Raw genomic sequence first — 16,167 nt, 5'->3', positions numbered from 1 at the left:
TGAATAACGCCAATTTTTTCTAGACGTATTTTCGCCGAATCTTGGTTATTCATATGCATTTTATTATACATAAAAATATTTTTAAAAATACTTTATTTTATTTCATTGTGCAACATCGGCAAATATCGTCAAAATATCGGCTGTTTTGTAGACGTAAGTTCTCTGTTTCTAATTCATTTCAATGTGTTTATCACAGAAAAATAATTGTATATAAGCTGATTATATATTTCAAAATTTAATAACTGAAGTTTTTTGGCACAAAAAATCAGCGATTTTACCATTTTATTTTTCCCAAAACACATCACGTTCGAAAAATAATGCATTTCTACAAATATTTGACATTGTTGATATCAAAAAATGACCGCGTCTTATACGAGGGTTAGTGGAAAAGACCCCAGATTGCATGTCAAATGTCGGGATGCGTCTTATAAGCGAGTGCGTCTTATAAGTAGTTATGTACGGTAAACCCCTAAAAATACCATTTTGCTTGTTTTCTCAAATATTTACAAGAAACAAAACTTTTTTAGAAGCCATACACAGAACACTTGACACTTTCTGTTATCACATATGAAACTAAAATAAAACTGAAATTCCTTGAGTTACTAAGTTGATAAAAGTACTGCATCATCTAGGGATGAATATGCCTCAAAGAAATCTAACAGCATCTATCAAGAATGCTGCAACAATGTGTCCAAAAAAAGAATTCCCTGATGAAAATTGTAATAGTTTTTCATGTTTGATGGTATTTTTTCTACTATATCCAACAACGTGTCAGAATCTAAATAAATTCTGCTGACAGAATTGCTATTCATTTGCATGTCACAGACCAGTGAAATACATGGGCTATTTTTGCTATGACTAATCAACATGGAAAGAGTCCCAACACTACAAGTTTTAGGATCTTTCTGGCAATAATTTATTTTCAGGTTCAAGTGTACCTTACAATAGTCACTCGAGATGAATCAAGTTGTCATCTATTGAAGTGAGTGCTTGATTACTTTATGTTACAGGGGATATATAACAACAATAAAATGACAATGTTCTCTCCAAATTGACCAATAGTGGTCATTAAATCTAGCTTCACAAGTTAATGTGATTTACGACCTAAGCCAATCATTACTTTGACTGGTTGCCATAATTTCCAAAAATCTTGCAAGTATAAATGAAAGTATTACGTGTAATATCTACTAGTAAGTGCCAGATTCTATATATCGAATGTTAATATTCGTGAAAAGCTTTTGCACTATATCAATCTTTTTTTATTAAGTGCTGGTATATGTGTCAACTAATTCAGTCAACAGAGATGACAAACAGAAAAACTGTTGTTAGTATAATAAATGTACCAAGTGCATATAAAATGAACACATCTTTCCTGATTTATATAGATACAGATACATTTAACCTAGTGGTATATATTTATTGGTTATTAGCTCTGAATCGGGAAATATGCACAAGTTCTGCAGCGGAAATATTGCACGACTTTAGGAGAGCAATATTCTTCAGCATATTTCCCGATGCAAAGATAATAACCTGTTTTTTATATACGTATCTACACATATAAATGTAATGTAAATATCATGAATTTGTTTAATAGCACGTATAAGATTGACAATAAAGAGCTAAATAAAAGAATTAATGCAACGACACACATCAAATTATCAGGGACTGCGTTTTAGGCGAAGTTGAGCGAAAACTTCGCTTTAAAATATTTCACTTCGCCCTTCCCGCCCAGAAAAGCGAAGTTCAAGTCGCCCTAAAATTGGATGAAAGGAAAACATAATCGGCAATAAAGTGCGCCGATATTATACATCTCGGTTATGTAAAGTCTGTAAACACAATACGCAATACACAGGATGTCACCGGGAGGCACGCGCGGCGAAACGTGTCCATGACAACAAAAGATGATCACTCGGTTTCAGATTGACGCCGCATGATAAGCTGCTAATTGTTTGCATTTAATGTGATTGCAGTAAACGATAATTAAAGAATGAAAGAGTAATAATTAAAGCTGACCGACATCGGAGATCAGAGAGCCCGAAAACTTCGTAAAACGGCGATAATTAACTTCCGAATTACAAACCTAATTACGTGTCAGTCGGCGCGTGGAGTGATTGACATCTGTCAGTAGCTAATTAACATACGACGCTCCGCCTACTGTCATACTTAGTTTGTGGCAGCGAACAATTGAAATTCACCGAGATTTTGATTCACAATGCAGAACTTCGAACTCGAGACGCATTTCGCGGATCGAGCCGACGCACGGGACACTTTTTTTGTGCGGGTCAACTACGAGTTTTTCTTGATTTTCGCAGGTCAAAACACGGAACCTCGGGTCAACCGAACGCCCTTAGTACTTGTCTTATCCAGTTATTCTTGTTTTCAGATAAAAATCGTTTCGAAATTTTTATTGCCATCACACATCACAGTGTAGACTACCCGTTACTCCCGACGTTTATTTTTCAATTGGGATCTGCTTACTATTCATTTTAATCTGCATTTCTCTTTCATTAAAAACATATATAAGTTAAATATATGGCCCTTGACAAACTTTTAAATTTGTTGTTTGATAAAAATAGCAGACAACTCTTTTAGTTAATTCTGAAATGTGTTAAAGGGAGGTAATACATTTAACCAATTTTTAGATTTTTTATGTCAAAATATGTAGTTTTAAAAAATATTGCCCCTGATTTTTAAGTATTTTATCTACTGATCAATACAAATAACATTTCATTGTAAGATTGAGAGTTTTTTAAACTCTGTAGTTTGTCAAATTGAAGGAACATAAAAAAAATTTAAACTCAAAATGCTCACATACCTGAAAAAGCTGCTCTAGGAAGGAAAAAATTTAATCCAAGAAATATTAAGTACTGATTACATGAGGAAAGATTTGTTGTGTCAAGTTGTTAAATATTTTGCAGTAAAACAGTACAAATATGTACTGTATTGTTGAAACATTGCACCATTTTTATTTAAGTCATAGCAAGATAATACTACAAATGGAACTGAATAAACATTATTATTGTTATTTAATGCATGTAAGCAATGTCCTGTCTCACGTTTGCCGAACTTCTCCCAAAATTTCAAAACTTCTCCCTGTTTCCCAAGGAGGGAGAAGTCACTTCTCCCTAAATTTCCAGGCTAAGGTAGTCCCTGAAATTATGCCCCGCATCAGATACGAAATTCAGACGTCAGTGTATGGCGAAATATTGACGTTTCCAGATCCATTGTAACTTAAAGGGGAATAGAAATGAATATGTAATAAAGATGTATATTACATAACAGATAGTATTCCTTTTAACATGCCAAAATCATAGCAAGCCGTTCTCTTATCATGACATTTGGTATTCTATGAATTTTTGAATTGCAAACTTTTAACAGTTTTTTATTTAAATATCTTTTATATGGTAACATCTATTCTTTTTATAGATACATGTATATAATTTATTACGTATTTAGTTGAAGTGGGTATGGAGCTGGTTGCTGAACTCCGAGGTTGCGGGTTCTTTTCTGCTGTGGTAGTTCTCAGGAAGTGCAATTATTTAAGGTGATTCAAATTAGCTTCAAGCCCTATTTTTTATGATAGTACGAAAGATCAAAATTCCTTGACCTTATCAATTGTATTGAATGTTAAAAATTTCTAGTAATACTATATACTGCAATTTTTGTTTGTTTCAATTATTGAATTTGAATTTCAACAAATAAACCTTCGATTCAATTTCATCTCCTTTTAAAAAGTTTATTAAAATCTATGAAAATTAATGTCCCAAGAAACTGATATTTTGGCAGAAACAATGAAATATCATGCCACAAAAAAATATTTCACAGATTGTGATTTCAACAGTCTTCTATTACAAGTGAGGTATTACGTAACATCAAGGAAGTACAATTTCTTTATATATACATATCACTAAACCTTTTAAGCTTTTGCAAAATAAAGTTTTGTTTATATGTGAAATGAAATTAAAATCTTTCCTTCTCAAAGTCAACAAGATTGTAATTTTTCTTGTAAACCTTTTCAATAAATATTTACAATTAAGATAGGTTTGCACTCAAACATTCAATTTTGAGAGCAACAAAGTTATGACAAACATATTGAACAAATAGTTTAACATTTTAATTGAAAATGTAAAGATCTTTCTTATAAATCTATGTTCAACATTTTTTTTACTTTTATCTTTAACTGCATTTGCATAAATTGTAAATTCATTTTTCTTTTAAAAAAAATGACATGAGCTGACTTTACCAGTTTCGTGTATATATGCCATTCAAAATTTAAAAGATATAATGAAAATGAGTATGCATTTAAAATTTCTGATGCCTTCCACTTTAGCTATAGATCCTATTAAAGTTAATACTACTGCTCCCCTCTGCTCTTATTTTGAGTAAGTTACCTTAATAGTAAGTAACCTCTACTGTAAGTTACCAGTAAAGTAAATGTATAATAAACACTCCTAGCAACTTACCACAACAGTAAGTTACCTCTATAGTAAGTTATCTCTACAGTAAGTTACCTCAACAGTAAGTTACCTCTATAGTAAGCCTTCGTAATGGCATCAAACTCCTCCTGACCAGCAGTATCCCAAAGCATCAGTCTAATGTCCTCACCATTCACTCTGAAATATACACAAAACCAAAGTTAACAACTTTACAACCATTTAGGTTATTATAGCTTGTCACTTATTACAGCCATTTTGGAGCTTATTTGAATCACTATAAGTCCACTTCCTTGGAAAAACAGTACTGGTGTCACATGAGCAGATAAACAGTTGAGAATCTTGTCATAGCATGGTGATTAAGTTGCTGGCACCTTAAGGACTAGACCACTTTGCATTGTAATACACATCACTTTCTGGAATAAATCAATTTACATGTGGTTTAAGTTTTAAGTAATTTGAACTAAGTCCAGAAAAATGTCTGTTTCAGAATGTTCTTAAAAGAATATAAATTATAGGGCTCCTACTTGAATGTTATGTTACATTTACGATTCACCAGTGTAAAACTGTTACTGTGTTCTAGAATGCACAGGCTCAAATCCTTACCATCCTTGTAATAGTTCTGTGCATTTCTGAAGCTAAATGACCTTAAGTTCCATGACCCAGCTAAAAGACAGTCAACACCACCTCCTTTATAAACTAAACCACTTTCTGAAGAGCTAATTTATATACTGGAAACTCATTAGATATGCTTTAACTGTGTTGCTGATGACATTGTCATACTGAACTAGATGTGTGTCCATAGGACACAGGTGCCCCCCACTCCTGCCACTGTAACATGGTTTAATGACTCAGGTTAAACAATTTTTAAGATGTTTGCAACATAAACTTTTAAGAACCTTACGTGTATTTTTCACTTAGTTGGCCATAACTCTGGTCTAGCTGAGTAAAATCCTACAGAGAACACTTCATAGGCTATAATACAATCCTCTAATGTTTTATGATTTCAGGTCAAGTACATCTTAACATACATGTTTCACAAACTATTTTTTTTTGAGTAAGTCTGGACAAGAAGTCTGGTCTTGTGTAGTGAAATAATGACTGTAGGTAAAATATTTTCAGAGCTACGCGCCACAAAACATTAAAATGACAATTTTTTCCTAGGTCAGGGGCCATAACTCCTACATGACTGAATGAATCTGGACGCGAAACCCCAGGTGCACAACTGCACATGCTGACCAACATTCCTGTAAACTTTGGTGCCTCTTGGTCAAATACTTTTGGAGCTATGCGCGACACAACACTAAAATGACCAATTTTTACAAAGTCAGGGGCCATAACTCCTACATGACTGAATGAATCTGGACACGAAGCCCCAGGTGCACAACTACACATGCTGACCAACATTCCTGTAAAGTTTTGTGACTCTACGTCAAATACTTTTGGAGCTAGGCGTGACACAACATTCTTGGAAGGACGGACGGATGGACAAGAGCAAATCTATATGCCCCCACCACTCATGGGGGGAGCACAAAAAGTCAGTACTGGGCTTTTAAGTCATGAATGCCAGAAATGAAAGAGAAGCTTTAACAAAGCTAAAGCCTTAAACCAATGTCTTGCTAAAGTAAATGTGTTTTGAAATACTGATGAAAAGAAATACAGAATGCTAGAACACAAACATGATGATCATCTTCATAGCCTGCACATTTCTTAAAGTAGCTGTAATGATGCCTTACTTTGTAACTGCAAAATTAAACAACCAATGATATTTAAGGTTTAAAAATGTTATATGCTTACTCAATCTGTCTTTCCAGAAAGTCCACACCAATGGTCTTTTTATAATCTTTGGTAAAAATCCCTTTACAGTATCTCTGTATCATACTGGATTTCCCGACAGCACCATTGCCGACTACGACAACTTTTATAGCTATTTCTATCTCCTCCTCCCGCAACATTTGTCCAAACAAGTAGAATTCCTCACAATAAATATTTTTAAGTATTCTGAACTTTTACATTGTCTTAACTGTGTAAATTTTATCCCATATCTTTGAACTGTTTATTATCATGTTTTAAAATTAAATTCAGTTCTGTTTACATATTATCCCCTGTTTCATTATTTTTCTATTTTAATGTTACACAGTTGAAAAGCTACAGTGCCTTCTTACTCTTAAATCATTTTTAAATAAAGTATACTATCTTTAACAAAGAGCACATTGACAAAGACATAACTTCACATCACTTAACTGGTGTAGTTCCCACGAATTTTCACAGCTCGTAAATAATTTATTCAATTTAACAAGAACTGAACAAAAACCTGTACATTCACACTTCACCATAACATAACCGCAACTAGGTATAAATATATTCCCGACACTTCAGACTGGGGCACTGCTTAACTTAGCAGTGTAATCTGCTTATCCTTTCTTATTCCGTTAATATTGTTGTATTAAACACACAAAATATTAATAACCCGTCTATAGTCACAATAGTGTAAAATATGAATAAACATGTCCGATAAATGGAGAAATCGTATATTATAGTCCTTTTGTGTCATAATTTATTACACTGAAGACAATTTTTCTCTTACATGCAAAATTCCTTTGTACTTTTTTGGACAAATGATTTCTCCAATTATATTACACGATACTCTTCAAATTGATCCTCACATCCAGTTTAATTTGTCAGATTTCACACCTGTAAATAAACGAGAATAAGAATGTTATTATAAATCATAATTACGAGCATTCTTCGATTGACAGGTGATGTCAATACGCAATAAATGCTATAATGAATCACTTGTATGTATAATAATTCGTGAATAGTATCACTCACAAATGGGTGTGAATAATATCTATACATACATTTGTATTCCACTTAAATTCATAATCACGATTTAAAGGAAATACGAACAAAGACAACAATCAGATAACAATAATTTGCAGAAATCAATTTTCAGCAGAAACATTCATTATTTGAAAAGCAATTGGTTGCGCTAATTGAATATGTTATTTACATTGTAATTTAAAATCCATTTTAAAACATCGAAAATTCATGCTCCGTCAAAATTTATGAAAATTTTATAAGGAAAATGCTGAATACGACAACCAATATCATAACAAACTTATTAATCTATAAAAGCATGTATACAGAGCTTTACAAAACGTCGTTCTATCATTTTCTATGGTACGGCAAAGGGTTGTCCATGCTGATGAAAGAGGTCCATTTCAGAATGTAGATTTATGGTACAGATAGTATCAAAAAGAGAGATAATCGTATACAAAAATGTATTATCATACGGTACAAATAAATACGTCAACATCATTATATCCTTGTCAAATATTCATGAATCTTTATTACAAATTCTTTATAAAAATCGACGGCTCAATGAATAAAAATTCTTACAACACTGCTGGTTACAAAATATGTACCAAATAATTAAACTTTTTAACCCGCTAATGAAAAGTTATTTCTTAAAAAATACAAGACAAACGTTAATTCCAAAGGAGCTAATATCTAAAATGAAATGGAATTGATAAAATATAGTGTATAGTATTATAAATATGTCAAGTGCTTTTTCCAAACATTTCAGAATTTTGCCTAAAACTTTGTCATTAATGGTCATTTTCATATCAGATTTAATTTTGATAACATTGAAAATGACTTTAAATGGCTAATTACATTTCTACATTATCTTGACGAAAATGACACTTTTAAAATCATTGTCCAAATGTGAAATTTGACGAGTTGAACTTTGATTTAATGGCAAGATTAGTGTTACTTTTTAAATTAAAATGAACTTTAAATGGGTACAAATAATAGTATGATAAAAAGACAGTTACTTAACACTAAAATAGTAAAATCACCATGCACTGAGGCCATATTTGAAACTAAATTGTTTCCTGTGCTGAGACAAAACCTATTTAAGGTATAGGTCCATGTTTCGGCGAAAAAAGATTGAACGTCATCAAATCATAGAAAGAAAGCATTGTTTTACTTGGAAATTTAACAGCGTATAAAACATTTATATTATTCTACAAAACCATTGTCAATTTACTGATATATATATTGAATTCCGGAAAGGGACTGCATGAAGGGGCCACACTTCTGGACAGTTCAGCGCCTTTAAAAACTCACCATTTTTTAAAAGCTGTTACACGTCTTCGTTTTGATGCATTTGCAACATCGTGCGAGTGTTTAAACTTTACATAACTAGGTAAAACATCGTTTTTGACAATTGTTTACATAATCTTTCTTTACAAATGGCATTCTTATTTAAAGGGGGACAACTCGTTAAGCACATGATGCAGAATTATGCCCTTGACTCAGAGTTTAGCACATGATGCAGAATTATGCCCTTGGCTCAGAGTTAAGCACATGATGCAGAATTATGCCCTTGACTCAGAGTTAAGCACATGATGCAGAATTAGGCCCTTGACTCAGAGTTACACCCGTGATTCAGAGTTAAGCACATGATGCAGAATTATGCCCCTGACTCAGAGTTAAGCACATGATGCAGAATTAGGCCCTTGACTCAGAGTTACACCCGTGACTCAGAGTTAAGCACATGATGCAAAATTATGCCCTTGACTCAGAGTTAAGCACATGATGCAGAATTATGCCCTTGACTCAGAGTTAAGCACATGATGCAGAATTATGCCCTTGACTCAGAGTTACACCCTTGACACAGAGTTAAGCACATGATGCAGAATTATGCCCTTGACTCAGAGTTACACCCTTGACTCAGAGTTAAGCACATGATGCAGAATTATGCCCTTGACTCAGAGTAAGCACATGATGCAGAATTATGCCCTTGACTCAGAGTTACACCCTTGCCTTGGAGTAAGCATATGATGCAGAATTATGCCCTTGACTCAGAGTAAGCACATGATGCAGAATTATGCCCTTGACTCAGAGTAAGCATATGATGCAGAATTATGCCCTTGACTCAGAGTAAGCATATGATGCAGAATTATGCCCTTGACTCAGAGTAAGCATATGATGCAGAATTATGCCCTTGACTCAGAGTAAGCATATGATGCAGAATTATGCCCTTGACTCAGAGTAAGCATATGATGCAGAATTATGCCCTTGACTCAGAGTTAAGCACATGATGCAGAATTATGCCCTTGACTCAGAGTAAGCACATGATGCAGAATTATGCCCTTGACTCAGAGTTACACCCTTGCCTTGGAGTAAGCATATGATGCAGAATTATGCCCTTGACTCAGAGTAAGCACATGAAGCAGAATTATGCCCTTGACTCAGAGTTACACCCTTGCCTTGGAGTAAGCACATGATGCAGAATTATGCCCTTGACTCAGAGTAAGCACATGATGCAGAATTATGCCCTTGACTCAGAGTTACACCCTTGCCTTGGAGTAAGCACATGATGCAGAATTATGCCCTAATATTTTTATTGCATAAACAAGCACACAGACCGACACGTTTTATTTCACAATATTATAGACAATAATATTATACTTATTTACCACTGTGAGAAGTTTCATTAAATAAATTTTGATAAATTCAATACATGTATCTCTTTTCTGTATTCCCTAATCATCAGTTTAACAAATTCATTGAAAGTAGGCCACTTACAAAAATATGGCTTAAAACATTTTCTTTCTAATTCTTTTTAACAAAATGCATCTAGCATAAAAAATAAACAACAAATGGCAAAAACAGAATGTACCCTCTTTAAAGTCTTTACAGTGTTACAATCAAAAATCATAAAGGCTATCCTTTCACTAGAAAAAATATTTACTTTGAAATAAATGACATGTCAAAGGGTGTTTTTCACACTCCTGTTATTCACACAGCTCCTTCAGATTATGTGTATAAAAATATTAATGACCATATAATATCCTAATCACGTAATGGAAGTCTGGTTTACATGTCTTAAATATTTGGAATTCTGTAATCGGAAGGATTAATGCAAGATAATCTCCAGATTACCACGTAACATTGGGGGAAATTGTTTTTGAAGTATTACCTACTTTCTAAAACAGGTGGAGACTAGCATGGGGTATTACTTAAACAAACAGAAATTTTGATAACCATACTTAAAACAAGAGCTGTCCATAAGACAGCCAAGCTCGACTATTCGAAATATTGTCACAGAAGCTGGAAATTATTACCCAAAATGTTAAATATCAAAAGAGTTTTAAGTTCAAAAGGGGACATATCAGAGTTATGGGACTTGATGCTATCAACTAGTTTTATAACCCCGAAGAAACATGTTAAGTTTCAATTCAATATCTGCATTAGTTTTGGGATAGTAACTTGCATGTAAAACTTTAACCAGAATTTTCTAAGTCCAAAAAGGGGGCATAATTTGCTCAAATACATGTTAAGAGTTATGGAACTTGACCCAGTGAGGTAGGTAATTGATCTAGAAAAAGAATAAATAAGTTCCAAATCTATATGCCTTTTAGTAATAGCTGTATGTACTGCACGCAAAACTTTTAACCAGAATTTTCAAGTCCAAAAGGGGCATAATTTGGCCAAAATACATGCCAGAGTTATGGGACTTGACCCAGTGAGGTAGGTAATTGATCTAGAAAAAGAAAAAATAAGTTTCAAATCTATATGCCTTTTAGTAATAGCTGTATGTACTTGCACGCAAAACTTTAACCAGAATTTTCTAAGTCCAAAAGGGGGCATAATTTGGCCAAAATACATGCCAGAGTTATGGGACTTGACCCAGTGAGGTAGGTAATTGATCTAGAAAAAGAAAAAATAAGTTTCAAATCTATATGCCTTTTAGTAATAGCTGTATGTACTTGCAGCAAAACTTTAACCAGAATTTTCTAAGTCCAAAAGGGGCATAATTTGGCCAAAATGAAGGTCAGAGTTATGGGACTTTGTGCTATCAACTAGTTTTATAACCCCGAAGACACATGTGAAGTTTCAATTCAATATCTGCATTAGTTTTGGAGATAGTAACTTGCATGTAAAACTTTAACCAGAATTTTCTAAGTCCAAAAGGGGGCATAATTTGCTCAAAATACATGTTAGAGTTATGGAACTTGACCCAGTGAGGTTGGTAATTGACCTAGAAAAAGAATAAATAAGTTTCAAAGCTATATGCCTTTAAATGATAGCTGTATGTACTTGCATGCAAAAACTTAACCAAGGTGTGACGCCGACGCCGACGCCGACGCCGACGCCAGGGTGAGTAGAATAGCTAGACTATTCTTCGAATAGTCGAGCTAAAAATGCACAAAACATACCGTAGATGCCCAAATATTATGCGCAGTTTTTTGACCCCCAACTTCAAAACAAGTTTGTTTACAATTTTTGCCATTTTGGTAAAGGGAAACTACTCTCCATGCAAACGCTAAAATCTAAGATTGCCGTTACTTTCCGTAAAATTTTTCTTTCAAACAAAATTAAATTCATATAAATTTAATAGCATTTTGATGAAAGAAATATGAAAAAATCACAATTATTACGATACTAATTAAAGATCGGGTATTATCTTTAACCTTGATTAAACTGTGAACAACAAAACTGACACAAAATGTCACGCTAACTGCCGATGACTACTGGCCATTTGATCTTACAAAAGACAATCACACCTTTTGTTATTGGTTAGAATTGAGGAGCTCATGTCATTTTGAAAGACTTTTTAACCATTCTGAAATATTGAAAACAATTGCTTCTGTTTATCCAAAATATTTAATTAAAAAAAAAATGAAACAACAAATGTAACAATATATTATTAGTTTTATTTTCGAGAAAACAAAAATCGATAGTACTACGAGACTGCGCGGAGGTAAAATTTATTACCCTGTCCATGCAAACTCTACTTTCGTTTTCCATCCACCTCAAAATTGACCAAAAAATGTTTTTTCCCAGGATTTTGGGCTAAACTCGGGGGTGCGTATTATTCACGGGTGCGCATTATACATAGGAATCTACGGTATCATTGAAAGAATTAAATATCATATGTTTTCAATAAGACAGAAAAAAGGCAAGTGGTAAATAATGTTTTGAAATCAGACCATTGAAATTTTATTTACAAGCTACAGCTATAGCTTTATCCATTTCACAATGGTTAAAATATTAACCTAAATATAAAAAAAACCTAAAATATGCTATTCAAGAGTGATTATCTATTGCACCTGAAAACATTCGTAAACATTTGTGAATTTTTTACATCACAAAAAATATTCACAACTAAAGGAGAGGTCACTTCACAAGTGGTCACCCCACAGCAGAGAAACATTTAAAATTTTGTAGGTCTTATATTTCTGTATGAGATTTCTTTAACACACTGAGATAAACTCATAATCATATAAATTCTCATAAAAAAGTCAAATTGTATGAAACAAATTCCTAATTCAAAAAAAAATCTTGGGGAGGCCCCCTATTCCCCCACCTGCAGGAGAGGAAACCTACTCCTGCACCTACCCCCACTTTTCACAGCTAATATTTGCACCCTCCTCCAGAAAATATGTATAAACCCAGTTTAAACGTTAAGGCATTTCTGATAACGATATATACCACCACACCTTTAAACAGTTAAAAGTGACCAATGTGCACCTACGGCAAAACTGATTTCAGCAACTTTTAAGTCTTTAAAGGAAACAATCTAACAATTGCTAGGGTTCTGTCATTTTCAAAATGTTTTTTTTTTACCTTTAATGAAAACAACAGAACTTTCTACAACAGTTACTCTTGCATTGTTTTAAGGGCACAGTATTAGGAATGCTTTCTGCTATTTCATATTACCCAGGTAGTTTAATACTTGCCACATTATGATTTTGACTACAGAATGCTGCAGGCAAATCTTTGAAAAAATGCAGTGGACTTAATTTTGAAAAACAGAAAAAATACCCTTTAATAGCCTAGTCCAGTGATAAAAAAATTCACAGGCTACTTTTTAATTCTACTTTTGAGAAAAATTGAACAACATGCTTCATATTGATATCAAAATATACAAAATCATTGACTTTTCAACACTTCCGATAAAACAAGAAGCATTAAGTATATGGATATCTAGATATCTGAAGTATTTCACATATATCTACACTCTCTCCCTGACGTATATGGTATTTTATTTACAAACATGACAAAGGTCCATAAAATTGACCTCAACTACCAATATTCAATAGATAATGTTTGCAATTAATACCTTTGTGCTGATACAGGACAAGTCCCGATACCTTTGATGTATACTGGTGTACTAGGGGAAATCATTTTCAAATCGTCAGAATCAGTCAGTCAAAACTGTAAATCAATCTCAAATCTGTGAAATTTAAATTTAAGCCGCACCATGAGAAAACCAACATAGTGCAATTTGCGAACAACATGGATCCAGACCAGCCTGCGCATCAACGCATTCTGGTCAGGATCCATGCTGTTCGCTTTCAAAGCCTATTGCAATTAGAGAAACTGTTAGCGAACAGCATGGATCCTGACCAGACTGTGTGGATGAGCAGGCTGGTCTGGATCCATGCTAGTTGCAAATGCACTATGTTGGTCTTCTCATGGTGCTGTTCATTTCATTTGAACTATGTAAAGAAGGAAGAGGATATAAATAATGTTTGATATGGGTTTCCATTAAAATTTGACATGGGTACTCATTAAAGTAACAATATGCATATTTTCATGCGATTATGTGAGTTAAATAAAATTTGGAATTGGCAATATTAAGTATTATATCTACATATTGGCTGAAAATGCATGTGTTTCACTTGTTGCTAGCAGGGATCAGTATCTAGCTCCAGGGAAACTTTTTATGCATTAATATGGGTTATGCCAAATAACTGCTTGAGAATTTCTTCCTGTCCACAACTATAAGATTCTTTTTCTTGCAATCTTTTTTCTAAAACTAATAGAAGAAATCATTAAAACGAAAAATCTTTTCAGTTTTTTTCTCTCTCTGTAATATATGAATGTATCCATTCATGGATGAATGATATAAAACTTTTTTGTCAAGAGTTCTTCAGTGATAGAAACATCTTAGAAGTCAATAAACATCATGGCCTGGATGATGATTTCTGAATTGCTGATGATGAGCAACAATTCTGATACACCTGAAATCTTGCCGCTGTTTGTAACCTAAAAAAGTTGCGCACAGGATAAAAACTTGATTTGAACTAATTATCCATGAAATACAATATTCCTTGTGTTTTCAAAATTTACTTTATAATGGAGTTAATCAAGGTGAGTAATCGTGAATTAATCTGCAAGAAAATATCGATTATCTGTAAGATAAAACGTAAACAAAGCCTTCCTTAGACAGTATCAGTGATTCATTAAACATGATTAAGTCAAGAATTAAATATGTCCCGTACAACAAAGACAGTCATTAATAGATTCAACCTGGATAAAATAAACATCTGGATGTATTCCATATATGTACTGAAATAGACAGCAACTTTTTAAGCATTTTTGTAGAGTTTATCCTGGATTTGGGTATTTCCCTTTGTATCTTCTTGATTGAATTTTTTTTATGAAATAAAGTTACAACTCTTATCAGAATGCATTCAGAATAACTGAGAATGACAAATACTGAATTAAAGCTGTAATAAGTATGGGTTTTAGAGCCTACATTCCATTGAATTGTGCATTGGATAAAGCACTTTTGTTAAAGTTATCAAGCTGTTCCAGTGCAAAAATGTTTACAAATTAAAATTTAACTCAGAAGCTTCCAAAGACTTTTCCTTGTAAATTAATCTGTACCATTTCCAAAGGCTTTTCACTTATTATCAGCACAAAACTGTTGTATCTGTTTCCCTATCAACCATTTCCAGCTAAGGTAATAAATTCATTTTGCGTCTAAAATATATTTGCAACAGAATAAATGATATTTTAGCAGAACTCTGATCTTTAAACGATTAAAAACAAATCAAATTACAGGTGTTAACTAAGTTAAGAAAGTGTGACTCCCTTTACAATGGAAAAAATGAACCTTTGAAAGAATCAATTACCACAAGGTTTAAAATTGTTCCTTTGAGATATGTATCTCTGTATTGAAACAATAAAATGAACTGACCCCCTCAGGTCTCCGTGTCAAGATTATGATTTTTACCTATTTTGGTTCAATACTTTCATGTAAAAAGTATTCTAATCTGACAATATGTCATTTTTAACACTATCATGATAAAAAGTATCTCTCGATTTTCATTTCTTAATTATTCATTCTAAAAAAAATGAGATGGCATAAACATGTTATGCAAGCAAACAAGAATGCAAACAAATATGCTACAGTTAGACAAACCCTCATGTTTAATTTGGTTTTTCTTCATAATAAATCTTGAAAAATTTAAAAATTATAATCATGTTCTACTAAACAAACATTCATAGCAGAAACTACCTTAATTTAATGTTTTTTTCTACATGCTTCAATACATGTACATGTACTTTCATACAAAATTTTACACTTTCAAAATTCCCTTTTGCAGCTTGAAAAACTATTACACAGCAACTATCTGTCAACATATTTTAGATTTTTTTTTCAGCCAAGCTTATCAAAACATTCATATGCAGTTTACATAGCAAATACCCAGCATGCAGTTTGATTTATAATAAACAATTGATTAACAATTAAATCTTGAAGAAATCTTTACCTGTTTATTTTCATAATCAATAGGTATCACAAGAACTTCATCGGATTTCTATCCATTTAATCACCGTTACAGAAACTACCCGTTCAGCAGCTTATAAAAGCTTGAAACTCCGATCAATGTGTCCTGGAGGTTTACTTTATTTACGTTTTATTTCA

At 33.0% G+C, this 16,167-nt stretch overlaps 1 protein-coding gene across 1 annotated transcript in view; it reads right to left on the bottom strand.

Moving 5' to 3' along the window:
* LOC123525377 (ras-related protein Rab-23-like) overlaps positions 1–16,167 on the bottom strand; it is a 32,547-nt gene extending 16,380 nt beyond the window's left edge. Inside the window, exons 1-3 of the mRNA XM_045304376.2 lie at positions 16,013–16,167; positions 6,231–7,127; positions 4,528–4,613 (exon numbers count right to left, since the gene is read on the bottom strand). Coding sequence (XP_045160311.1) covers positions 4,528–4,613; positions 6,231–6,388 — 244 coding nt within the window. The 5' untranslated portion in view covers positions 6,389–7,127; positions 16,013–16,167. The remainder of the gene's footprint in view (positions 1–4,527; positions 4,614–6,230; positions 7,128–16,012) is intronic.

The sequence above is a fragment of the Mercenaria mercenaria genome, chromosome 3, assembly GCF_021730395.1.
Source record: "Mercenaria mercenaria strain notata chromosome 3, MADL_Memer_1, whole genome shotgun sequence".
Lineage (NCBI taxonomy): Eukaryota > Metazoa > Mollusca > Bivalvia > Venerida > Veneridae > Mercenaria > Mercenaria mercenaria.
Note: the sequence above shows the minus strand (reverse complement) of the source record. Positions and strands in the feature narration are given on the sequence as shown.